The 25,228-nt window shown below is 33.6% G+C and overlaps 3 protein-coding genes across 3 annotated transcripts; 2 read left to right on the top strand and 1 right to left on the bottom strand.

Moving 5' to 3' along the window:
• Positions 1-115: 115 nt before the first annotated feature.
• LOC129004089 (dynein regulatory complex protein 11) lies at positions 116-13,891 on the bottom strand. Its single transcript, XM_054432482.1, has 13 exons — positions 13,770-13,891; positions 12,550-12,778; positions 11,407-11,591; positions 10,546-10,724; positions 9,475-9,605; positions 8,683-8,887; positions 7,441-7,586; positions 5,253-5,354; positions 4,181-4,507; positions 3,190-3,428; positions 2,051-2,192; positions 914-1,144; positions 116-354 (listed from the first exon to the last, which is right to left on the bottom strand). Exons 1-13 carry the CDS (start codon positions 13,889-13,891, stop codon positions 130-132), a joined length of 2,463 nt encoding a protein of 820 aa, XP_054288457.1. The 3' UTR covers positions 116-129.
• Positions 13,892-14,294: 403 nt separating this feature from the next.
• On the top strand, positions 14,295-15,087 carry LOC129004135 (sperm flagellar protein 1-like). The gene has a single exon (XM_054432568.1). It carries the CDS (start codon positions 14,446-14,448, stop codon positions 15,058-15,060), a length of 615 nt encoding a protein of 204 aa, XP_054288543.1. The 5' UTR covers positions 14,295-14,445; the 3' UTR covers positions 15,061-15,087.
• A 7,000-nt stretch (positions 15,088-22,087) lies between these two features.
• Positions 22,088-23,220, top strand: LOC129003784 (uncharacterized). Its single transcript, XM_054432083.1, has one exon. It carries the CDS (start codon positions 22,236-22,238, stop codon positions 23,121-23,123), a length of 888 nt encoding a protein of 295 aa, XP_054288058.1. The 5' UTR covers positions 22,088-22,235; the 3' UTR covers positions 23,124-23,220.
• Positions 23,221-25,228: the final 2,008 nt, after the last annotated feature.

The following is a 25,228-nucleotide window of genomic DNA, read 5'->3' as shown; positions in this document are numbered from 1 at the left end:
ACTGATTGGTAGTTATTGTAAAAAGGTACACTTGAGCTATTACATCCGTGTATGTGAATTGAACACAACAACATTGTTTATGAAATTTTCCTTGGATATATAAATACTCAGCACGTTTTTTGCCGATGATTATTTCTTTTTATTCTTATTCACACTCTCCTTGTTAAGTTGTTGTTCCTGTTCAAGTTCTAGAGCTCGTGTTTTCCTCCTCCCCAGTGGAGTTTTGCTGAACCAAGCCAGAAACTGTTCCTCTTCCTCTTTGTAAATCGGTTCATAGCGAGCCAACACATTGATTATCTCTGCTAACGTTAGTGGTTGTATACTGAGTTGTAGAATGCGTTTGCATGTCATGACCTACGGACAGAAAGTTCCTATTGAAATCACTCATTTGACCCACTTGATGAATGTGACAACAACTACTTTGCCGGTAGTGAATAATTTTAGTGACTACTTAGCAATATTCTGCCTGCTTGCCATGCTACTTCCAGCATTCAAGTGATTTACCTGGTACTCTTGCTCAGCTTCTATTGACCAAAAACTAACTAGGTTTTCCTCCTGTATCCAAAAAATGCAAATTATGCAACAATTTGACCAAAATTAGTCAGTAATGGATCACTGAGTACATTCTGAACTATTGTGTAACTTATTCTTATTAGTAATCGAGTGGTCACTTTTGTTACAAAATGTTCTTTTTCAACTTTGTGCCTGATACTTTCCATCATTATCATTGTATTTGGAATAACAACACCATCTAGATGTGAATTTTAAGCTGAAAATGAAAGCAAGATAAGTAAGTGTGGAATAGAATAAAGTGAGGTGATCTGTAAAACTTTGTTACTAAGACCAGCTTTTTATTTAGTAGGCCATTTATCAGATACCAAATACTTTTACAGTACTGTCATAAAAAACTCGCCTCTTTGACAACGTTAACGAGCGTGCCGACGGTGTATCCGTCAGAGAGGCGTGTGAGAGCCCCAGTGTCAAATTGACGACTGACGCCGCTGTACTGGAACAGCAACTGTGCCCATATAAGTTGCAGACTTGCGTAGTCGGGCCGCAACACCAGCACCATCTTGTGATAGGCCTGTGCAAGCAGCTTCTGGTCACACTCCCATGGACAATGGGATACCCCCAGTAATAGAACCTGTCAGGACAAATGGCTTAAATGTATTTTATTATTATATAACCAATTAATTATAGAATCATGGTCTTCTGGCAACGACCGTGTCAAAAACAATGAAACAATAACACTCACCGACGTTTCAAGTTTCAACCTCGATACAGAGTGCCATCTTCAGGACGACTTGACTCTGCACAGATGAAAAATCAAGTGGAAAAACCCACCTATATGAAAAACCACTTGATTTTTCATCTGTGCAGAGTCAAGTCGTCCTGAAGATGGCACTCTGTGTCGAGGTCGAAACGTCGGTGAGTGTTAGTGTTTCATTGTTTTTGACACGGTCGTCGCCAGAAGACCACGATTATACATTAAGTGACCATGGAAGCCTATACAGGAAAACCAATTAATTGATTAAGTTTGGTTGGATAAGTCAACTACTAACTGTCAATCCTTGAAAACTACGAACGATTGGAAATTGAGTGACTCAACAACACTCAACTCAACAGTCAACCATTTCAAAAATAGGGCCCCTGATCCTGCTGAGAGTGTTAACATCACTATCACTTTATAGGACATTGGACCTAAATTAAATTATATTGTTGTAATGTAGATTGTTACATACCAATCTATCTACTCCTATGAATGAACCGTAAATGGTAATACTGGTTCTTTAGACAGCACTGTTTTTTAAAAGCCAAATGATCATCAGGACCATTTTTAAGAATGTTCCAAAGTCCATAATTTGGCATTTAGCTTACTGATATATTGTTATGAGGCCTAATTTATGCAATAATAGAAAAATTGTCAAAATATTCTATTACATAATGGAAATAGCATCTCCATCCCCTTTACATCAAGACTAATTTCATGTTGGCTATTAGAAACATACATAATCTGTACTTTGTCAGTCATATTATCATTAAGTTATACCTGATCATCGGGACTAATACTTTTCACCAGCTTAGGTAAATCTTTCTTCAACCTTTTTGGGTCAGTCTTATCAGTTTTTGGCACTTTTTTTAAGAATGGCTTTTCTGCTCCGTCCATGTATATAACTGACGGCTGCAACAATCTGGAAGTTATTTACCAATTAGTTACATACCAATATATTCTACTCTTATGAATGAACCGTAAATGGTAATACTCAAATAGGTGTTTGAAATATAGGTGGTTTGAATAGTGAAACTTCTATGAAATATTATAAATGTTTGTCAAAAATCTTTGGTTGAATATCAATTGAACTTTGTTGTATTTTGAGTATCCTGCATGATGTAAGGAAGCAGGAAGTTATTCCTTTCTCAACAGTATGTTAATGTTAGCCAATATTTAGAAAAATAAGAATGGTCGAGCTAGGTTTACAATTTTCCTTTTATAGTCGGAAACCAATAAACAGTTGTAGACAGCACAACAACAACAAATGTTTGAAACACATTTATGAAATCCTCCTTTTGCTAATGATAGAACAGAACTAATACGTCCCAGTCTCATGTTGAGTATGTAACCTGTTTTACAACAAAAATGATTGTACTGAATTGAATGTGAGAGTGTGCTGATGTAAATGATTTCTGTCAAAACCTTTTACTATTGCCAAACTGAACGAACAACTTATTGTGAAGGATAGCTTCTTTTATGTCACAGTAACAAAAACAAAGGGGAAAAATATAAATTTAGACCGCAACACATTAGATTAGTAGGTTTAAATTAAGTTATTTTTAGTAGAACATTGGCAAAAGCTGGTCCTTTTAGACGGGTATACAGTGACACTTCAATATATCATTTTCAAATACCCTAGAATCTATTTGACCCTTAATCACATATTATTGCAAACCTTGATATGATGTCAACCTTTATAACAAGTTTTATTTAAAAATCCCCATGAGAGTCTTGCTATCGGGGTTTTACTGTATCTACTTCATTAGATTATTTATTTATCACCCAAATGGTGTAATTTAGTTGAAATAAATCCACCAAACTTTTCTAAAAAATGGTTTGTAATGGGGGATTTACCAGCACAAAATACTATACTATCTTAAATGCTGTGTGGCAATCTAATTAAGAAAGATAGTTACCTGGAAACTTTGCTGACCAGATGTATGAGCATGATGAGGCCGCTCTTACCAGGATATTTACCCACGATGTTGGCAGCAGTGAGGTCGAACAGCACTGCGCCGGCCTCAGTACACACGGCGTGCACCAACATGTCCTTGCCTGTCCCCCGCGGTCCAGCAATCAGCATAGACCTTACCAGGGGAGACACCTGGTGGATGGTCTTGGAACCAAGTGGCAGAATACAATACTCCAGCATCACCTGGGGAATTGATCGAATGGTGAGCAATGTAAGAAATTATCCATTTGCAAAGTAACTTCTATGTTTTACAAGATATATGTGATTCCAAAGTTCAATCAGTATTTGAAGAAACTTGTTTCATTAGGACTAATACAGTACCGTCTCTATCGTTCAATCTATGGCTATCCCATCTTCTGTTTTATCCGACTCTAGAAACTATGTCCTATTCCATGTGGTAAGACTGTATATTGTGCAGATATGCTGAAACAACCCCTTTTGTTGCCTCTGATTGTACTTGGTAACTTAAAAAAATACTTTAAGCTAAAAAATGTTGTCATATGCTGTGTAGAGGGTAAATACACCAGCGGGCGCTATTCACCTTAACTTGGCAGTAATTTCTGATCATTTAAGTATCACTACATACCTGACAATTGGTCTACTCCTCATCCTCATATCTGCAGACCTCTAGACTACCCCTCAATTCTTGGTAGCAGTACCGACCTAACAATTTATCCTATGTGTCACAGTAGAGGTGTTTTTAGATCATCAGTTATCATGGTCATGGTGTTCTTGTTCATGTTAAATGTTATTTGTTAAATATTTTTACCCTTGATAAGGTATATTATGTACATTCTGTTTAACTAGCATTGAGAACAGTAGCCTTTAGCCTTTCTTGGTAAATGCAGACATTTTATATTGTTTAAATTTACGATTTAAACTTTGTGTAAATGGTCCTTACATTGATCATTCTACTACCTTGGATTATTTATTACCTGACGAATGTCTCCAAGGGATGGTAGAGGATCTTTTCCCTGAAATCTCAGTTCAGAGGCTGCATAAGATCTCTCCCCTATAAATGATGACAGAGGTGTCTCAGGGTATTTCTTGATTATTCCATTTGTAATCAATTCTTCAAACAGTGATTCCAAAGTGCGATCTGGGGTTAAATCCTTTTCTTTCTTCTTCTTTCCTTTTTTTCCAGTCCGTCTTCCCTTCTTTTTCTTACTTCCTTTTTTTCCTTTCTTGCCTTTCTTAGCTCGATCTCTGTCTAAAGCCGCTTGCAACAATTCAAGTTCTGCTCTCAGTTCCTCATCAATTACCTAATAGAAAATATTTAATTTATTTATATTATTAAAAAAAAATTAAGTATAGCAATAACATGATATTTTTGTAAACAAACCCTTATTGTTCCAAGGTTCAACTGGAGATAGCACTGAATGTGAGAGTTGGGAGATGTTGGCCACCATTAGCCTATGTACCAAGTGTTAAATACATTGTACCTATTTTGTACTTAGTGCATTGGAACAAGGAGAAATATGTGGAGTTGTAATAAACTATTTGGTGCCAAAATAACAACGTTTTACAGTGTGTCAATTAGTGTGTCAGTGATGCTATAACAAAATTGTCTTTAGGGATACAAGAAAGCTCTGGATCCATTTATCTTAATACCTCACTAAGTGATTAGTCTTCGACTTAAAAGCATAAAGTTGATATAGTCCCTATACAAAATTTAGGTGAAAGGTTTCCTGGGTCCCCCCCACTTTTTAGCTTATGTACATATCAGCTATCGGGTGTTGTTTCATTGTAAGGGTGAAGTGGAGGGGAGGGGATGGAATCACCCTTACCCAAACCGCCTAAATTTTGTGAACGAAGTGAAGTTTCATCAAAAGTCTGTGACGATTTGATAATTTGAAACTGGAGCAAACTGTCCTTGGTATGATTAGGATGAATGATAAGTCACTAAAATTCATTCAACACTCATAATTTACTCATCTTTGCTTTGAAATAAGTAGGCTACTGACAGCAAGCTATCTGACCAAGCTCAAGCTCCCCCAGTAGTTTTACCTTCCTGATTTCAGCCTCTAGGTGTGCTGTGTTCTGGTCATGTATGATCTCAGGGTAGTAGGTCTGCCGGGGGTTGACACTCTCGTCCCTGCCTCGCCATACCTACACATTACACACAGAACTTACTATGGCTTCCCAGAAATTCACTTTAACACTTGTTAGATTCTTTTCAAATTTGTTGTCTTATAACCACAACTGCCTGAAAGAATTTCCATCTAACTGAGGGGAATCCTACTAAATTATCCCTTAAAATTAGTCAGATTTATTTTCTATTTAAATATCATTAATTTTAATGAGTATTTAGGTTTGCTGCTACAGGGAAGAAAATAGGAGTTTTTATTGAAATATCGATAGCTTAGTATGAAGTAAACAAAATTTCATTAAAATATGTCCATAGACAAGCAAGCTACAGTTTATTTATTCTCCATAAAAATAACGGTAATTTTAAATTTAAATTTTTTTGGGAATTTTTCCATAACCGTTAGGCATACAACAACGTTCAATACACTAAATGATTTGTATTTACAAAATGGTTTGTAAAGAAATTGCAAAATTTTATGTTTTCAGGGTGAAAAATGAGAAAACCCCATTTTTACCCCATTCACAAACTTGTTCGAATAAATGTAGGTGTACACATTCATAGCAAATTTCATCAAAATTGGATCATTTTTGCTCAAGTTATCGTGCTAACGGACACATATATAAATGTATATATGAATTTGAACGGATGGTGTTTTTGGCCTCTGGGGACCTCAAAAGGAAAAAGTAAATCAGTCCTGGGTCCAGGTCTTACCATGAGACCTACGGGAATAGCTTATTCCCTATATAGGAAATTTGCTAATAGGACAAAGTAAAGTTCTTATTGTATATCACAGCTTTTTGTTGCTGCTTTGTTCAAATAAGTTGTTCCCATAAATAAAAAAAAAAAATAATAATAATAGTGCTTCACCCGGTTGGTAAACTTTATAACTTCATAATGATATTGAATATCATAGAACCAACTTGTGTATTTGAAACAGCTGACTAAATTCTTTAACTCCTTTTAAATATGATTACTCATAAGGTTAACATGGGAAACTTCAGAGCCACTGTTCAGAGCCCGAAAGGATTTTTGAGATAAGAATATGTCTATATGTTAATTGGGAACATGAGATATCATCATACCAAATATCAGCCCAATCCGACCAGTGTGTGATTGAACTTCAAACAAACAAACACAAAAACTTTCACATTTATTATATTAAAACTAGCGCTCATGTGTGTATCATGTGTTTACTATGAACAGCTGTTATTAATACAAATTATTCATCTGTTTAAGTAAACAAAATCTTTTCATCATAAGAAATAGGTACATTGGGATTTTTATGGCCTGTGGTGCAAAGCCCGAGGACTTTTACTCTAGGAATCGGTGAAAGGGGGAGTCTACACAAAAAATACTTAATTTTGACACATAGTTTGTAAAAATCCGTCCATTATTAAGGGAGGAGTAGTGTTTCGTAGAAATCGCCTTCACGTATTATATATAAGGATATTAGTAACACATTTATATTATTAGTAAGATTATTCAGAATTTTTTTTTACAATTAGAACAATTGTGTGATTTTAAGGACCTTGAATGATTCTGAAACAAAAGTTTCTCAAACTGTTTGCTTTTGTTCTTATCTGGCTCATATTAAGCGAGAGTCATACCATTTTAATAGATGTTATAAATATAGAAAAAAATTATGCAACAATGTTATTTCTGGTCTGTAGAGAAATCACACATTATTTAACTAAAATATATAATTTGGCAAAACTAAAACTTACCTACATTCATTATTGAACATGTGGGAGTGCTTTATGTTGTTTGCTACTACTGTACACTATCCGCAGCATTTTAACTCCCCCTTCCTAAAAAACTCACTCCTGAAGCCTCATTACCTCATTACCTTTATCACATTATAGGTTTGGAAAAAAGGATTTTTGAACAAAAGGGAAGTTTCCCTAGGCTACCTAATTCCGCTTGATAAAAATCTTTCCCTCAAGCTCATGGAGCCCCTCTCCAATTGTGACGCAGGCTCTCCTTGGCCACAGTCCAATGTTTTGAGTTAGTATCTTCATTAATTAGACGACAAAAGGTACAGATCAGAAATCAATGTTTTTCCATTAATCACCACATAATTAAGAGTTTGATGAGTCTAGAGTATACCTCGTCATACTCTGCCCCCGCTACCATCAGATCAGAAAGGAAACTTGATGTTCCCATCTTGAAGCCCGGGTCCTCATCTTCATCCGATTTTTTCTTCTTGGCGTCATCCTTGTCTTTTGTTCCCTTTTTACCTTTTTCTTTTTTCCCTGTCAAAAACAGTTTAAACTATTTCATATAAGTTATTAAGATGGAGAAAATTACATTAATGTATTAAAAAAAAAAAACTTTATTCGATACTAGCTGTGTGCCCACTCTATAGACAGGGATCTTGTAGTCAGTTGAACCATTATATTCAGATCAAAAGATGGATTGCATATTAAGAGTGCAGTTTTCCAGATATGCATGCAAACCTATTATAGGTATACAGTTTCAAGCCAAACCAAATGCTTTGCAATTGGATGTTAACCGTATATAAATATTTTTTTGTTCTATTTGATAACCTATGATTAACTTAACATTAAACTGGTTCTTGGGAAAAGTAATGGTACCAAGAGTCATCTTGAAATTTGGTTAGGCTATGGATAATTACTATAGTACTATAGTATTATCATCGTTCTAAATGTACCTTTTTTATGTGTCTATGTTCGTGTTCGTGTGCGTGTTTGCGTGTGAATGTACTATGTGTGAATCGACCACCTTCAGATGAAGTGATTATTTTGACATCCAACTGGACGCCTGATGATGACTTCTGTATGAAGTCGAAACTAGTTGCGTGACAGAAATTGCAACAATTGGATTACTAGAAGCAGGTATTTAAACCAATTTATATATTCAACGTAATCCGGAGGCTAACATCAAAAATGAAATTGTTTCTATTGAAACCAAAGGTTTCCATAGTTGTTGAAGTTAATGCATGTACAGTACTCTAAATGTCCACTTGTTATGTTAAATCGTCATTATTTATTTATTTTTTTTTATTGTCGGTACTGAGTTTATTAACCTGCGCCAGTATTATAATATTGCTAAGTTTGCCAAGGGAAATCTTGGCATTCCCTAGGTTTCACCAATATCTACAAAAAATATTTCTTAGAACAATTCTTGAAACTCTCTGATTTATTTTACACATTTCAAGAGATATTGATTAAAAATATATATTTTATGTTACAGTACTGTAATTACAAACAAAATGTATTTACAGTTTGAATATACATACACTATACAAATCGTAACAAGTAATATAAAATGAAATATTTAAACCTTTTTGAGGGACACTATTCAGTGTTCAATTTTGGGACACAGTACCTTTGCCCTCCTTGGATGAAGGAGCTGTAGACTTGCTTCCCAGCTCACTCTCCGCCCCTTGTCTGCTGAAGATCAGAGCTGAGCCTCCAGCCTCCTCACTTGGTAACTCCGGGAACTTCCCAGTCTGGCCCTTGTACGCCATTACCCAGGCGCGCATCTCATCCTTCATATCTTCCGCCATTACAGCCCCACGGTTCTTCTTCAACTGCAAAACGGTAATGTTTTTCTCTTTATTTCAAAACTGTGCAAAAGTGCATTACATTCTCACCTCAGTTCTTCAACAGATATAAATACTTCTTTAATCTTAATCAACCTAGCTGCAAATTGTATATTGCTCACCTACTCATGAGGTTGCCAGTTCACTTGAGAAAAGTCAGTATCATTTAGATTGTTGAAACCAGACCCAGCTTTTCTTTGATAATTATATAAAATGGTTTTGCTTAAAAAACCAGCTAATTGTAGTTAGTTAGAAAGCTAACATCAGCCATTCAATTCTCACGCTTTTTAGTGTGAATATCACAAAAAAAAAACAAAAAAACCTGGGTATGAATTGTCAGCTCTGTATGAATCAAATCAAAAAACCTTTTTCGACCTTACTTAGCTGCATATTCTATTGATCCTTTTGTTTCATAAACACAGCCAATTTAGTATTTTTGTCTTGTTCTTTAATGCATATTTTGGTAAAGCAATAGTCTTACGTAAGGATATTATCAAAGTTTAGTGCAATAGATTAGTACTACTATTATAGCATTAAATTAGAATCAACATTTCTGACATTGTTCAACTACTGACATCTTCTTTGTCGTCCAAGATGGCCGCCTGGAAGTCCTGTTGGTATTGCTCCTGGAGTTCTCGCCGTAGCTCTTTGACATGTGCTGCCCTCTGACGTTCCACCACAGAGTTTTGTGATGGCGGCAACATACCTACAGTAACACAAATGTATTCCACACATCTTTTTACGCATACATCTATGTTGGCATTAGCTTTAAGTTTGATTCATATATTGGGAGCAAAAGGTCAATCTTCATTGGTATTATATCACCAGATATCCTATAGTGAAAGTTCTAATGGCATAATTTAAAGACTTAGTCAAAAGTATTCTGCTGAAAAGTTCCAAGCTAGTTTCCTAGGAACTGGAGGGGTGGGTTTACCATTATTATTACCAACTGAAATGGGGATGTTACCTAGGTGCATATCGGAATATGAGTTTAAGGATAAGTGTAGAATGAAGTGAGATGTCTTGTGTAGCCTTGTTACTGACTAAAAACAGCTGTTTCATTATCCAGGATCATTTATTAAAACCTCAATGATCAAGGTCAGCTGGGTCCAGTTTTGAACCATCATATAGCTGCTTACTTCTCTCGGGATTGAACCAGCGACCTTGTGATTACCAGGCAAGCACTTATATCTCTCAGCTTGTCAGTTATAAACCTTAGCTATATTATTTTTGGTGGGTGGGACTTCTGCGAGTACCATACTCTGTCCATAACAAGATTCCCACCTCCTCAAAAAAAGGCACCCTTTAATAATTTGGTTTGTCGGTTACTATGTGATTATGTTTTATATGCGGTGCATTATATTTGATTTTTATTTAACATGCAATTTTTGAATAGTGGCACAATTTATTAAACACCATATTATTCAGTCCAACAGAAAATTTAAAAAGACGTTGCATTAAAGACATGGTTGGATTATCTTTCTATTTAATTTTACATTAACATAAAGAAAAAGAACAACAGTACTTTAATACTTAGTTATGAAATGCGACCATACGAATGTAGGTATTTTAAGCCAAGTATGAATGAAGATGAGTGTAGGATGAGTATGTTAGTAAAACATAAATATATAATTCCTATTCTGCACCTATGAGCAGCATCTCCTCTATGACTCTCTTCCTCACTCTGCGCCGAGTGACGTAGCCGCGCCAGAGTTTCTGTATCTGCAGTGCCGCATGGCGGTTGATAAGCTCCTCTTGGTCCTCTGGGGGTGGCTCTACCTTCACCTTCTCTTTCAGCAGGCGGATCTCCTTCATGAACTGCGACCTGTAGGGGATTAAATCTATGTCAAAATATGAGATGAAGGATGTAACACACATCTTAAGGGTTCAGGTTTTTAGAAATGTTTATGAGGGTAGTCGGCTCTTACATGAACAGTTCAGAGTACAATCTAGCATATTTAACAGAAAACTACACACACAAAAACTAGAGTATTTCTCTGTTACTAACAGCATTTTTAACCGAGGAAGTTTTGAGAGCAGTTGGAGAGAAATTGTCTTCAAGCCCAAGAGTGGTCAAGAAAATGTTCAAAATTCTGTCAGTGAAAGTGAAATAGTCTATTTTTTGTGTATAGCGTAAAGTTTTGTGTTTCTTGTGGCAGATTGCAATTTTTCTCTTCAGGTATGCTATACTCACAAAAAATTCTATTTCAAAATTGAGTTTTATTGATGTTTGTAAAGAGGTCAAAATGACAATTAAAAAAAAAAAATAGATTGTGAATTGCTGTTAAGAACAACTGTCAGAGAACAGTCTTTTTTTTACTACATAACTTGTAGTAAGTTATATAATTTTTATTTCACAAACATCTAAAATAGTAATGATCGTTTCGATTTTGTGATATTTATGTGTCATACAATGTATGACCATTAATTTATTTGCATTAAGTCAAGTTTAAATGCTTTTCTCTATGAAAATTTTAAAAACTTTTACAAAAACGCCTAAATCTAACCTGAGGCGTCCCTGACGTGCCCGTTCATGTATCTGAATCAGTCGGATGGCTTCGTCTTCCGTCATCTCAATGCCTGTATATTCTTCCTCGTAAAACCCCAACTTTTTTAAAATATCGTCCATAGTTTTCTTGCGATCTGCAATTTCCTGAGCTCGTTCACGCCTATAGTAGTTAGGAATGTTTACCTGCGGAGGATGTAGTTTTTTGAAATATTGTTTAAAGATTATTATTACTTTCAAGAATATTCAAGACTTTATTAAATCATAATATTCTTAAAGAGGCCTCTTTTAACCTTGTATTTGCCTGTTCTTAAGCTACTATGCACCTTCTATTCCCATTCAGAATCCAAATAGTATTTACTACCTCACTATTCTATAACGATTCTGGATATTAACAATTTCTCATCACCTATCACCTAATTAAGAAGGCATGTTTATTGTTTACTGTACTATAGAACGATAATCAATAATTTTTCAATGTTAATCCTACGAAGATACACAAAACTTAATGAGCAGATTAAGCCCTTGTCTCAAAGTAAACCTGAATTTTTAGGAGAAACAATTTCATATTAAACTAAACACAACACAAAAATTATAGTATCCTTTAAAAATGTAGAAGTTCCAAGATACAAAATTCCCCTAGAGTGCTAACTATGGATTATACCGAATTTACATTGTTTGCTGCTTTGGTTTTTCATTAGCTGTTGTTGCCTAAGCACAGAGTACTTTACAGTAGACTCCCTCTTATCCGGACACCTTTTAACCGGACTACACTCAGCGGAATTGACATCTCTTTAACAGGACAATTTTTATCATCACATTGGTTTAACCGGACTAGATTGGAAGGAAGTGGGCGGTACTGAAACGACTGTTCTCGTGGGAAAGATTTTAGAACAGTGATCACGTGTCTAAATACAATGCTCTCCTAAATTTAAGTTGAATAAATCACAGTAAACGGTCCGTTCTAACGAGTTTTTGGGGACGTCGGTTTAACTAGAAACCCCGTTATCCGGACTGGCCTCGGTCCCAAGGAGTCCGGATAAGAGGGAGTCTACTGTATAATCAAACACAAAACCAGGTTCATGATAGTCAGCATTTCCTCATTACAGCCATGAAATTCAACCAATCAAAAGTTATGAGTCACCTGTGCTTCAGAAGGCAAAACTCTTTGTTCAGTGAGAAGGTCGTCAAAGTAGCTAAACTCTGACAAGTCAAGGTTGACAAGTTCATGCTTGAGCTCCAGATACCGTCCGAGGCTGAGGTCAAGTAGTCGCTTCAACAGCTGACGTTTCTGTGGCTGCACAACCTGGTCGTAGCACTGGTCCAGTCGGTTGATAGCACGAGTGTACTTGATGAACAAATCCCCAACTATTCTGTAATTTCAAACTGTTAGTTCACTCTTTATTTATAGTAGTTAATTCTGAAATTATTTTATACTGTACCTTTGGCTATTTATAGAACCAGACATTCCATCCCACATAAAAATAAACTGAACTGCCCCCTGACAAGGTGTGCTGACGGAAATGACTGATTTCTGTTTAATAGTCTGCCAGGGGCTCATTCAACTATGTTCTTTTAATAAAAAAAATAAGCCTTCTGGTCTATATAAATGGGAGGTCTACTTTAGTACCTATCCAAAAGTCAATGCTTGTTGGCAGTAAAAAAGCCTTGATAAATTTTTAAAAAGTAGTTTTAAGTAATTTTTAGAATTGTAAAATTAGTAGACTACAACACAGTCCGGTGAGATTGGCGTGACGAGGACCAGTAGGATGCAAAAGTTTGAGAAATAGTGGGATACCGGGAAAAGGACCAAAATTTAAAACCTTTTAGCTCTTAGATTAAGTTATTTACTACATTAACATAAAATATTGAAATCTTATTTTTCTAAAATAAATATTGCAGCTTCATTTCTAAAGCCATTTAATAAAGCACCTTCTGCAAAAAAAAAAAAAAAAAAACACCTTGAATTGCTTTTAAATCTCACGGACGAAGAAAATTAAAAAATAGACATAATTAACTCAATCTATAGAGAAGTAAGGTACAGAAGGAAACATGCTTATGGGACAACCGTAAGCTTTCAGCTCTGGTATGTTGTGTCGGAAATATACTTGTGACGTGCAAGGAAGAGCCAAAATGGCGAGTAATGTTCAGAAATTCCTATCGAAACGGTGTACAAGGTTTTCCTCCGTTATCGCTGTAGAACAAGAGGGCGAGGGGGGCGCGGGCGGTGTTGGAATTTGCCCTAGACACCACTCGAGTGTACCATGAAGTGTATCCTCTGTTTCTTACTTCTATGTGTTCAATCTAAAATATTTGAGATACCATATTGTACAAAATTATAGTTTGCAAAGTAATTTAAGTAACCTGTGAGCAAGCCGCTTGTCTTTGAGGGGTTTAGCAGATTGTTGGTCCACGTCGATTCTGGTTGCATCTTCTAGGATCTCCTGAGCCTGAGCCCATAACTTGTTGTAAGTCTCGTGCGACATCACTGGAACCTGCTCAAATAATCAACAAAAAATTGTATAAAATGAAAATCAACTTGTCTTCTTTCCGACAAATCTGTTCTCAGTTAACGTATGACACATATGGATGGCAAATAAAGCAAATTTTATTTTATTTTAAAATATATTTGAATCTAAATTGATGAGGAAATCAGATTTTGGTATGGTTTATAGTAAAAAAACTTCAAATGGAAAAATATTTTAGATACTTTAGTTTGGAAGGGGACCGTCTTATTTAATTATTTGTGTTCAATAATATTTATTTATATAGCCTGTTTGTTTGGGTGTGCAATTTTATAATGGTGTTTCATACTTCAATAGTATTTCACCACTTATCTTGGTTGCCTAGAAACTTACCTGCATATTAACTCAATCCTGTTAGGCCTAACTTAAATTACAGTAGAGTAAGATTTTACTCATTAATAAATTAATTGGTTAATTTCTCTCGAAATATTTTTTGCTGTTTGGTCAAATATTTTGACATAAAAACCAATTGATTAATTAAAGTATTTACTAGCTTATCAAAATATAATCCTGCAATGGAAACTTTTGTTGAAATAGAAAAGCTGTACTCGTGGATAGAAGGTATCCCTCTCTCAAAACCAAAAAAGAATCTGTCAAGGGATTTCGCAGATGGAGTTTTGATGGCTGAAGTCTGTAAGCACTTTTTTCCAAAAATTGTGGATTTGCACAACTACCCTGTAGCCAATAGCCACACTGGGAAGGTAGCAAACTGGGAAACACTCAATATGAAGGTGTTTAAAAAACTGCAGATGAAAGTAACTTCAGACCTGATCCACCAGATAGCAGCAGGGGTACCTGGGGCGCTGGAGTCTGTTCTGCTCGCCGTCAAACAGAAGGCAGAGAACAAGACCCAAAGTAATGGTAACACAGGTCGTTGGGTAAAGTCAGCCAGTGGTGAACCAGCGCCAAAACTAACGGCAAATACTGAGATAATGAAAGAGATCAAACAACTGAAAAGCGATATTCACCTATTAAACAACACTGTTGCGGTACTGCTAGAAAAGATCCACCGACTAGAGAACCTTCTGGAGATAAAAGATGAGTATCTAAAAGAGTTGACAGCTGATGTTTATGAGTTAAAAGCAAGGAAATACAATTCAATAGAAAGTTTTTGCTCCGTTTCCGCATAGTCAGGAATAAATTTTTTATTATTGTTTTGTTTGTTGGTGATTTTAATAGCTATTTACCTTACAAGTGTAGTAAGAGCGTTTTTACATCACGCAGGTGAATGTTGTGCAACGAGCGGAAGCGAGTTGCATAATTTACCTAAGTGATGTAAACACGCTCTTGCGTAACGTGTAACGTACAAGATTTTACCTGACCCGACAATATACAGGAGGTTACGAACAATATTTTTCATTATCCATTTCACTCATCTTCTAACAGTAACGTTCATTTACAAACAAAAGCTAGGTTAGGAAAATTCTTCAAAACATAACAATAAAATTCAGGCGCACAGCTGATTTCTAGCGTTGAACTTGGCTCCATAGAGGTATATTTTTTTAAGTTAAGCACTCAATGTTATGGGTTTCATTACCTCACCGAGTGAGTTTTTTTCAACTTTACATCACTTGAGAAGTAAAGAAGTTGTATACATCACGCTTGGAATAGGGAGGTTTAACATGGCGGGTTAGGTAAAAACACTTGCTTTGAATTCTGAGTTAACTTATTTACTTCTTTTCCTACTGTAGTTAACTTGTTAGTGGATTATAGAATTTAATGAAACAAGAAAAAAGTATGGAAACTTTGAAAGCTTGTAGGCAGAGCTGCTATTGATCAACACAATGAATCAAACTGTTTAGTTGAAACGGCTGTTAAGATTCTTTAATTCCATTTAAATATGAGTACTCATAACACTAACATGGGATACTCCAGAGCCACTGGGGCGGAGCTCTTTTCACGGACCTGCACCAAACTTCACACAAACCATCCTTTAATAATTCTTAATAATGCCTGAAAGTTTCATTGCAATCTATCGAGTGATTTCAGAGTCCATAGGGTACATATATATACATACTTCCTCTTTTATAGATTTAGAATATTTTTTGATATTTTATGTATATAAGATTTATATATATTGTATGTATAAGATATCAAAAATTAATCTAAATTTAACTACATTATGTGTATTAGACATAGCCTATCACTGTAATGATTAATGACTGAATAAACAATTTTAATTTGAAAGATATTTTCCTGTAGATGTTCAGAATCCCTTTATAAATTAAAACAGAAAACAGATTAAAATTAAAATAATCACAAAAAATGAATAAAAAAAATTAACATTGGCCTTATGGGTTGCCATGTTGGTGACGAAATAACAACAAAATATAAACTGAAAATCAAAACAAATGGAAGAAATTCCAATCACATGTTTTATTTACAGCGTAGGGTGAAAATAGAGAAGTTTGCACAATACATACTTTTGCTCGAGTTTTTGACCACGGGCAAGGAAATATTTTACACGACTTCTCAAATCTTAGCACTTTAATGTACTGTACTAATAATTTTGTAGTATTTTGACAAATTTTAAAACCTGTTCTTTTGACTGTCGATTTACATTTGAATATACTGTTTGCACTTATAGGATAAACAAAGTGATAAGAATACTAATTAATTATTTGAAAACATTTCAAATAATTTCCCGGACGATACATATTTGACTTAATACCTTAAAAAGCCTCACCTGAGAAACCCCAGTTAAGTTAGACAGCCAAAATACACAAATTATACTAACCAATATTTTATCCACTGCAGTATTTTTAAAAGAGCTGCAGAGATAAAGTATACTCATAATAGGCTATTTGGATTTTAACAAGGTATTCATGGTTGGAAAAAATATTGTAAATTAATTAAATCATTAAACTTACCTTCTGTCAAGTGAAATAAGTTAATCCTCAAGAGGGTTTAAGAAGTTTTAAAGAAGTTTGTTCAATGTTGTCAAAGGGTATTGGTGTTGCCCTGGTGGTAAATCAAGGTACTGACTACCCTCCCTCCCCCACCCTATCACCCCAACACAAGTAAACTCAACTCATTGCTCTGCAGCAGTATTTGTCCGTCTGTGTGTTAGTGTACAACTATGTAATTTGTCTGTTAAGTCCACATGGTGAGCAAATTTACAATCACTCTAGAAAATGTTATTTTAAATTTTGTACATTTTATATTTTTATTAATTTATTAATATAGTTAGGTATTATAACTACTTTAATATATTATTTACAATTTTTAAGGAAGTAAAAAACAGTTTTTATATTGTAAGAATTTTTAAAGTTAGATTGGTTTTTTTTTTTAAAGAAGACAATTAATAGTTCTAAATTAAATTATATAAATTTGTACGTATTAATTTTTATTCAAACATTTTTTAAATCTGTAAAAGTAAACCTAGATTTAGTTGTCTGAAAATTTTATATGCAATAAAAAAATAATAAAAACAAGAAAATAACATAACAACATAAAACAAGAACAACATTTTTTTATCATTCTTCAAGGATTTTAGCACATGAAAATCATTCATTAGTACCCCCTACTTAAAATAGTAGGCTATAAACTTTTACACCATAATATAGGCTACATAAATTAGTTTCATAGAAATTGTTTTCAAAACAAATACATAAGGTATCATTAAACAAATAAACATTTCTTATCCAATAAAATACACAGCCTTAAAAAAAGTGAATTATAGAACGTAGTGAAAATGTGTTATACCACCACAAATATTTTTGTTATTACTTGAGCGTCATTAAAGGATTTTAAGAAATCTCTTTATGAACTTTTTAGTTCAAACAATTGTTTTGTTACTTTTTGGATAGTGAACGATAAATTAATGATTAGTAATATAATATACCTTGAACAGGTTTTTTCACTTTTATTTAATTACCGTACTTCACTTTACTTTACACACATAAACCTGTAAAAGATTAGGATGTATCTAGCCAATTTCCCCATAGGGAAGTAGCTGTTACCATAGACTAACATATAAACTATGCTATGTACCATAAATGGCATGGTAAGACAACCATCCTAAACCTGGGACAGCTTTCCTTTTTCATTTTGATGTCCCCAATAGTTGCCAATTGTTTATGGAATAACTGTTCACTAATAGCTCAGCTTGATCTGTTTTATTTGATTATTTTAATAGCTGATTTAGCACTTATCAAGAAAAGTACAAGCCTTTGCCTTGGCTAAGTCAACAATAAGTCAAACTCAATCAAATCAACCAAGTAAATGAAACCTCTTACATAAACAATAGATAATCCATTCTCCACCTTAACATACTTCCAATGTCATTATCGTAAACTGGTTTTATGTAGGCAAGCTTTTACTTTTACTAACATTCACCCTTTACTACTTGTAACTTAGCTGGCAAAAATATCAAGAATGGACAAAAATATTTATTTTATATAAATTTGTAACAAAAAACTTCACCAATATTTTTAAAATTTTTAATTTTATTATTAAAAATATAGTGAAATAAAAAATGTTGAAAATATTGTTAAAGTTTTTATTTTAAATTTATATTCATTCCAATACCAGTTCTTCTTGAAGAATGTGGTTTATAGTTTTTTTTTTTGTTAAGGTTTGAACACAGATCACAAGGAAAAGGTCCTATGAAAAATTTTAAAACTAAAAATAAAATAATAATTGTTGTTAGCAAACTGAAAAATATTTTCTCAGATCCTTATCATGGGTAAACAGTGAAAGTAATTATGGTATGTTACAGGGATAACCACAAAAAACTCAATAATTTGTTTACTGTAATTTTTACAGCATTAGGGTTTGTACTTCTTTGTTTGGATTTAAAGTACCATAACATACTCATACTAAATATTTATCAAAACCGTTCTAACTATTTTGGTAGGAATCAAATCCCTATAGGAAAATTCACTGAAATGCCTAGAGATATAATACACAGTACCAAGTTTGATCAAAATCATACTACACAGGGGACTTTAGCTCTGTGGTACCAATCCACACACACACAGGCACACTTGTCTCACAAGAAACAAATTTGGGTTCAGGGGACCTAAAACTCAAACTATTAAAACAAAAACAACACTTTGTCTATATACTATGTTTACTTTAGTGGGACATAGTGCAGTAGAAATAGGGTTTGAGGTGGAACTAATTGCAACAGAAACTATTCCAGTTAGAAATGGTAGGTAATACTCTTTTAAAAAACATACTAAAAATATACATTTGTACTGTTACGCAAAATACGGTTTTTTGGTCGCCATTTAAAAAAAAGTGTAAAATTTTAAATTATTGTTAAAAAATCTGGTTTGGTATCAAATTATAGAACATTTCATGCTGGAAAAGAATATAATGGTTGAATTTAAAATATACTGTTAACGGTGATGCACTATGGGCGAAAAAAGGTGCGTTTAAAAATGTGGCATTTGAAAAGTTTTTTTATTTATAAGTAATTTTATACTTTTAAAATTAGTTTTTTTCATTTTTGACCCTTAAAACGTAAAATTTCCCAATTTATCTCTAGACCTTTTTAAAGAGCTTATAAAACAAATAGTTAAGTATATCAAAGGGGTTTTGTACGATTATTGGTAACGGGGAAAATTCAAAAAATTGGAAATTTAAAATCCCCATGTTATTCTTATGGAGAATATGGTAAAAAGTTGTAGTTTCCTTGTTTATGGATATATTTTGATAAAACTTTGAAGATTTATTTATTTTATACTAAACAATTAATATTTGACTTAAAACACACTTAATTGGTTTCCTTGTAGCAGCAAACCTTGGTACTAGTTTCGTTAAACCTAATGTTATATTTATTTAATAGACTAGCAACAGAGCCCATTGTGGTTAAATTAATGCAACGGTCTCTAGTAAAATAATGGTTATGAAATCCATACACCACTTTACTCACTAATATCTGGTACATATTAAGCTCATAACATTAGAATCACACACTTAACATTAGAAACCCACTTTAAACACAAATGCAAATTGTTAACAACAATATTTAATCAAAGAAAATTTAATTAAATAACAATATAACAATAAGCTGTTAAATTATCAACTCATTTTTCGTATAGTTAGATTATGCATACTGGTAAATCAATTATTGCCATCTATAAAAATGATTGGTTTTTCTTTTCAGAGTCGGGTTAGCTCTTCTACAAGACCGATTTTCATAATTTTGGCCTTAAGCCGGGTTTACACTATGTAGCTAAACCTGCTACATTGCAGATTTGTGTAACATCTAGCAATGTTATATAACATTTGCTAGAAGTAGAAAAAGTAACTTTACAAAAGTGCTATATAACACTGCTATATGTAGCAGATCCTGCTATATATAGCTAAAATTGTGCTATCCATCGGGAGTCGGTAAATATCAAAAGAAATACGTGCTACATCTAACATTACCATATGTAGCAATGATATACATATATTTTTCGTCTAGCATCTGCTATATGTAGCGCTGAACGGTTTTGCTCAGCGAGCTTTGTTTACAATGGATGGACTGGAAACGGAAAGTGGCAGTGCCTAAGATCGGGATGATATTATCGGGGCTATTGATATTATAAACTTAATTGAACTGTTCCGTGGACAACCGGCGTTGTGATCATACGTAAAACGTTTTTGAAGTTACCGTCGCCTTATTTAGCGTTTTAATTATGGATTGTCAGGGTATTCATAATCATTAAGGTCCCGTAATAAATCTGCTACACTGTACTTATTTCTCGAAGCAAGAAGCGGTCAAACCTAAAACTTGCTAAAATCTTCGCTCCTGTCTGTCTCTCTCTCTCTGACTTCCAAGATCACCACGATAGCTGCCACGAACAATGTCTCTTCAGCGCACATTTCGATACGGAATGCGAATGAGGTTGTGCTACATATAACATATATAGCACGAGCACCAGAATCACTAAAATTGTTTGTAAATTTTTCATACAGAAAAGTTATAAAGCAATGTTATATAGCAAAAGTTATATAGCAGGTTTTGCTACATAGTGTAAATCCAGCTTTAAACTTAAGCTATGGACGCACCATAGATTTGCTATTAAGCATCAGCACTCATTTTGACGTATATTTTTAGCTATGCACAAACTGCCTCCCTGTACATTACTTACGGGAGTTAAATTTGTTTTTTTTTCGAGTTCGTTTGGCTCTTCTACCAGACCGATTTTCATAATTTTGGTCTCAAAGCTTTGCAAGCACATATTTGTCATAATTAATCTATAAAATGTATAACCCTACGAAAACAATTAAATTGGATTTTTTTCAATTTTTACTTCAATTAAAAATGTATTCCAGCAGTTACATTATCCTATATGTTTTTATCTAAAAATCTTCAGTGAAATACCAGATTCCATTGGAATTATTGATTATTGAGATTGGACGTACCTAAAGCACACTGCTAAATTATAAACGACCCAAATTGTTTAAAAATGGAGTTATCTATCATCGATTTATAGTTAAAAGATCTTACTTGCAAACTCAACAGTACCTAAGCTAATTGTCGACATTGACGGGTTTCACCTAGCAAATCTTAAAAAATCAAACTTTAATAATTATTTGAAAATCTACACGAATTCCTTTCCAATGACCCATTAGGTTATAAAATCGGTCCAGTAGAACTCTAGATTTAGTTGTACAAAGATTTTTAAAACTGAATTACTAGATTTAATTGAAAATCAATTAAGACAAATGGAAATTCGTTTAGTCTGCAGGTTTGCTGCGGCGGGGGTGTTTTGTACTACGATCGTATTTCTAAATGGTGCTTATAACCACTATTATAACATTTTCAGCATTAAATTTCCTATAATTTGATACCCAAAAAGTTATTTTTACGAATATTAAAATTTTGACACTTTTTTCAAGATGGCGGCCAAAAAACGTGTTTTGCGCCACAGTACGGATGTATATTTTTAGTATGTTGATTAGAAGCATACTACCTACCATTCACAGCAAGAATCATTTGTGTTGCAATTAGTTCCACCTTAAGCTATATTTTCGATTATTTCTACTGCACTAACAAGTTAAAAACATTTCTTTCTTGTTTGCATAACACAACAGTATGATGAGTACCGGTACTTGGAGTTGGTAACATGTGTTCTGGCTTATAACATTCATATGTTATTTTTTGTTTATAAAAATGCTAATAGTTAACCTTTTTATTGAAATTATTAATATTGATGATTTATAAATACTAATAATAAACTTATCAATCATTCCACTAAACCACATTTAGAATATGAAAATATTGAAAACGTTATTCATTGGCCTACATAACAGGACATTGTACCGTATCAAGTTACTTTTGTCAAGATAAGGGATATATAATGCAATGGCTAAATCCTTAGAAATTATTAAATGCACATTTTTTGTGATTTCATCTATAGTTTCAAGTACTATTTTCTTTGGCCTAATACTAGAAGAAACTTTCCGTGAGTATGAAATAGATAATGATTACAACACTAATATCAAAGAGCGAATTTCTCAAGCAAAATCAAGCTTTCCTGTCATAAGCCGTGTGAAACTTCCAAACCATGACCAAGAAGACCCGGAATTAGTGAAGGATCTGAACTCTAAAATACTTCCTCCATGTTCAAGCTCTAAGGAATACAAACTATACCAGAATGAGCGAGGTGGGATTGGAAAATTCGAACATATTAGAAAACTGACAAGCACAAAAGCGGAACGATTTTTCCTCGAGTGTGGCGCGAGAGATGGGGTATCTCTCTCCAACACTCTGTATCTGGAAAAAAATCTTTTCTGGAAAGGTCTACTGGTAGAAGCTGACCCTGCTCATTTTGAAAATATAATCTCAGTTCATCGAAAAGCATGGATCGCTCCTGTATGTATGAGTTTGAACACTTCAGCATACGTCGCTCACTTTAATTCATCGTTATCTTTTGAGGGAAAAATTCTTACAAATGAAACTAAAGATGACATGGTGCAGGTTGTTTGTTATCCATTTTACACTTTCATACTCGCAATGAACATTAAGAAAATTGATTATTTCAGCCTGAGTGTTGCGGGCCACGAGATGGAAATTTTAGAGACCATTCCCTTTGACAGGGTTGACATTGGGTTCGTTTCCGTGAATGTTTCTTACTCTAGAGGGGGTTCTAGAGGTGTTACAAATTTCATGACCCGTCACGGGTATGAATTGGTAAAGGAGTTTCCTCCAAGTGAGCTTCTATTTGTACATATAGACGAGGATTACTGGTGAAGATATCTGTAAAACAGTAATTTTGTGTTAAATAATGTTTATTTCATAACTCTCCGTTTAGTCACTGTGATAATGAATAATTAAATATTAATGGAAGATTGGGCTAGGCCTACGAGAGTAATTTCCATAATACAATTTAACAGATTTATTTATGTATAGGTATATAAACAGTGCTCGATTTTTAAGAGATGAGGTGCCGGAACATTAACATTTAATATAATTACCTATTTATGCCAATATCTTTCCTATAAAAGAGAGGTATCAGAACTCGATTTCCCCTGCAAATCGAGCACTGGGTATAAAGTTATAGGCTAATGTTTTTTTTTGCTAGAAAAAATGTTCAAACAAAAAGAGATAATCTAATACTTACCAATCAATTAGGCTAACTATTTTATAGTTGCAGCACTTCCACTTAATAGATAGGTACTTATTTAGTTTGCACTTGCAAAGATCTTAATTGTCATAATGTAAGTTTAAGCTATAAAATCAAATTGCCAAAATTTTCTCGGTGCAAACCTTGGGTAGAGTTAAAAAAATAGCTGTTTTAATGATGATTGTATTATGAAATAAACTATTTTTCATTTACGTCATTGGAAAAAAATAATAAAAACTGTTGTGTATTCCTAAACTACACTTAACGCTAAAACTTCCAAGATTTTATGTATGAAGCACATTTTAACTTTTTGACAATTTGGTAAATTTATATCAATTACCATTTCAGTATAACTAACAGTACCTAAGTATAGAAAAATTATACACTTTGATCCTCTACCAAAACAATATGCTTATTAATATACAGGATTTTGTTCTCAGTTAAAATGGTTTCATATTGTCTAATGTTACTAGTGGACCAGTAGGTTGCAGGGGTGGGGGTGGCATTGTTGCCTTCTATAAACCCCCCCTCTCTTTCTACCCATCAGCTTTTCACCCCTTCTCACCACCCTAATGTACAGGATTCTAATCTAAAATTAATTTAATATTGGCTCCTGATATTTTCCAAATTACTTTGTCAATACCAAATTATATGACTTCAAAGCTTATAACTGTAGTTTCTACATTTGTATTACAAGCCCTACTTTTCTAATATCAGTCAAATATCACAAATGCTATCAAAGTTTATCCAGTTGATAAAATTATTGTTATTACGCGCAAGAAGAGCTAAAGTTATCTATCTATCTATATATTAATAGGCAAGCATGTTTCTTTAAAACCTTTTTTCTCAGCTCGTGTGAATCGTAGGGAAAATCTACGCATACCGTTGGAAAGCTATTTTCCTGTAGGTGTGCAGAATCCCTTTATAAATTTAAATAGGCTCAAAGATAAGCACAAAAAATGAGTTTAAAAATTTGAAAAAATTAACATGGATCTTATGCGTTGCTATGCTGGTTACGAAATAACAACGAAATATAAACAGAAAATCAAAACAAATGGAGGAAACTCCAATCACATGTTTTATTTACAGTGTGGGGTGAAAATAGATAAGTGAGTACATTACATATTTTTGGTCGAGTTTCGACCACTGGACATTACTCGTTAGTTTTTAATGATTGGTAAATGAAGTAAAACTGAAAAAAACTCTTGTTGGACTATTTTTAAATTAATGAAATTAAGGTTTATGCTGGTTCAAGAATAAACTTGTTATGAGTCAACTTAAAACTCTTTAAAGTTACCGATAATCAGGACAGTTAATGAATTAAATTTCTTAAATAAGCATTGAAAAACAATTCTTAACACAAACAAATCTTCACACAGTTTTAGCAAACATTTGTTTAAATATAGGATTTCTGATCAATGAGAAATGTTATCTTACAATACTTAGATCTTTCAACATACATTACTAGGAAAAATACTCATGATACTATATTAAGGAGTAAAACATAGTTTTTCTTTGCATTAAATCTGTAACAGCTTTTAGATTACGATCAAGTATATTAGAGTGAAAATTTAAAAACGTACGTTTTCAGGAAAAGCACTTTGCACATTTTTTTCTCCTTTTTTCAAAACTTTTATTATTATTTTTATTTCATTAACATTTGAAGTTTCATAAAATGTCCATGGTAACGCAATATCTTTGGTATTTTTTTTTTAAAAGAGCATCTTTAGTG

Source organism: Macrosteles quadrilineatus, unplaced genomic scaffold, assembly GCF_028750875.1.
Source record: "Macrosteles quadrilineatus isolate MER2022 unplaced genomic scaffold, UCM_ALF_1.0 Scaffold_9__3_contigs__length_116548681, whole genome shotgun sequence".
In the NCBI taxonomy this organism is placed as follows: domain Eukaryota; kingdom Metazoa; phylum Arthropoda; class Insecta; order Hemiptera; family Cicadellidae; genus Macrosteles; species Macrosteles quadrilineatus.
Note: the sequence above shows the minus strand (reverse complement) of the source record. Positions and strands in the feature narration are given on the sequence as shown.

Coding starts and splice junctions, on each gene's coding strand:
- LOC129004089 (XM_054432482.1), bottom strand. CDS start 13,891: ATGTCGCACGAGACTTACAACAAGTTATGGGCTCAGGCTCAGGAGATC. Junction 10,725..11,406: donor GCACGTCAGGGACGCCTCAG/GTTAGATTTAGG, acceptor AATCCCCTACAG/GTCGCAGTTCATGAAGGAGA. Junction 2,193..3,189: donor CTGGTCAGCAAAGTTTCCAG/GTAACTATCTTT, acceptor AATAACTTCCAG/ATTGTTGCAGCCGTCAGTTA.
- LOC129004135 (XM_054432568.1), top strand. CDS start 14,446: ATGGAAACTTTTGTTGAAATAGAAAAGCTGTACTCGTGGATAGAAGGT.
- LOC129003784 (XM_054432083.1), top strand. CDS start 22,236: ATGGCTAAATCCTTAGAAATTATTAAATGCACATTTTTTGTGATTTCA.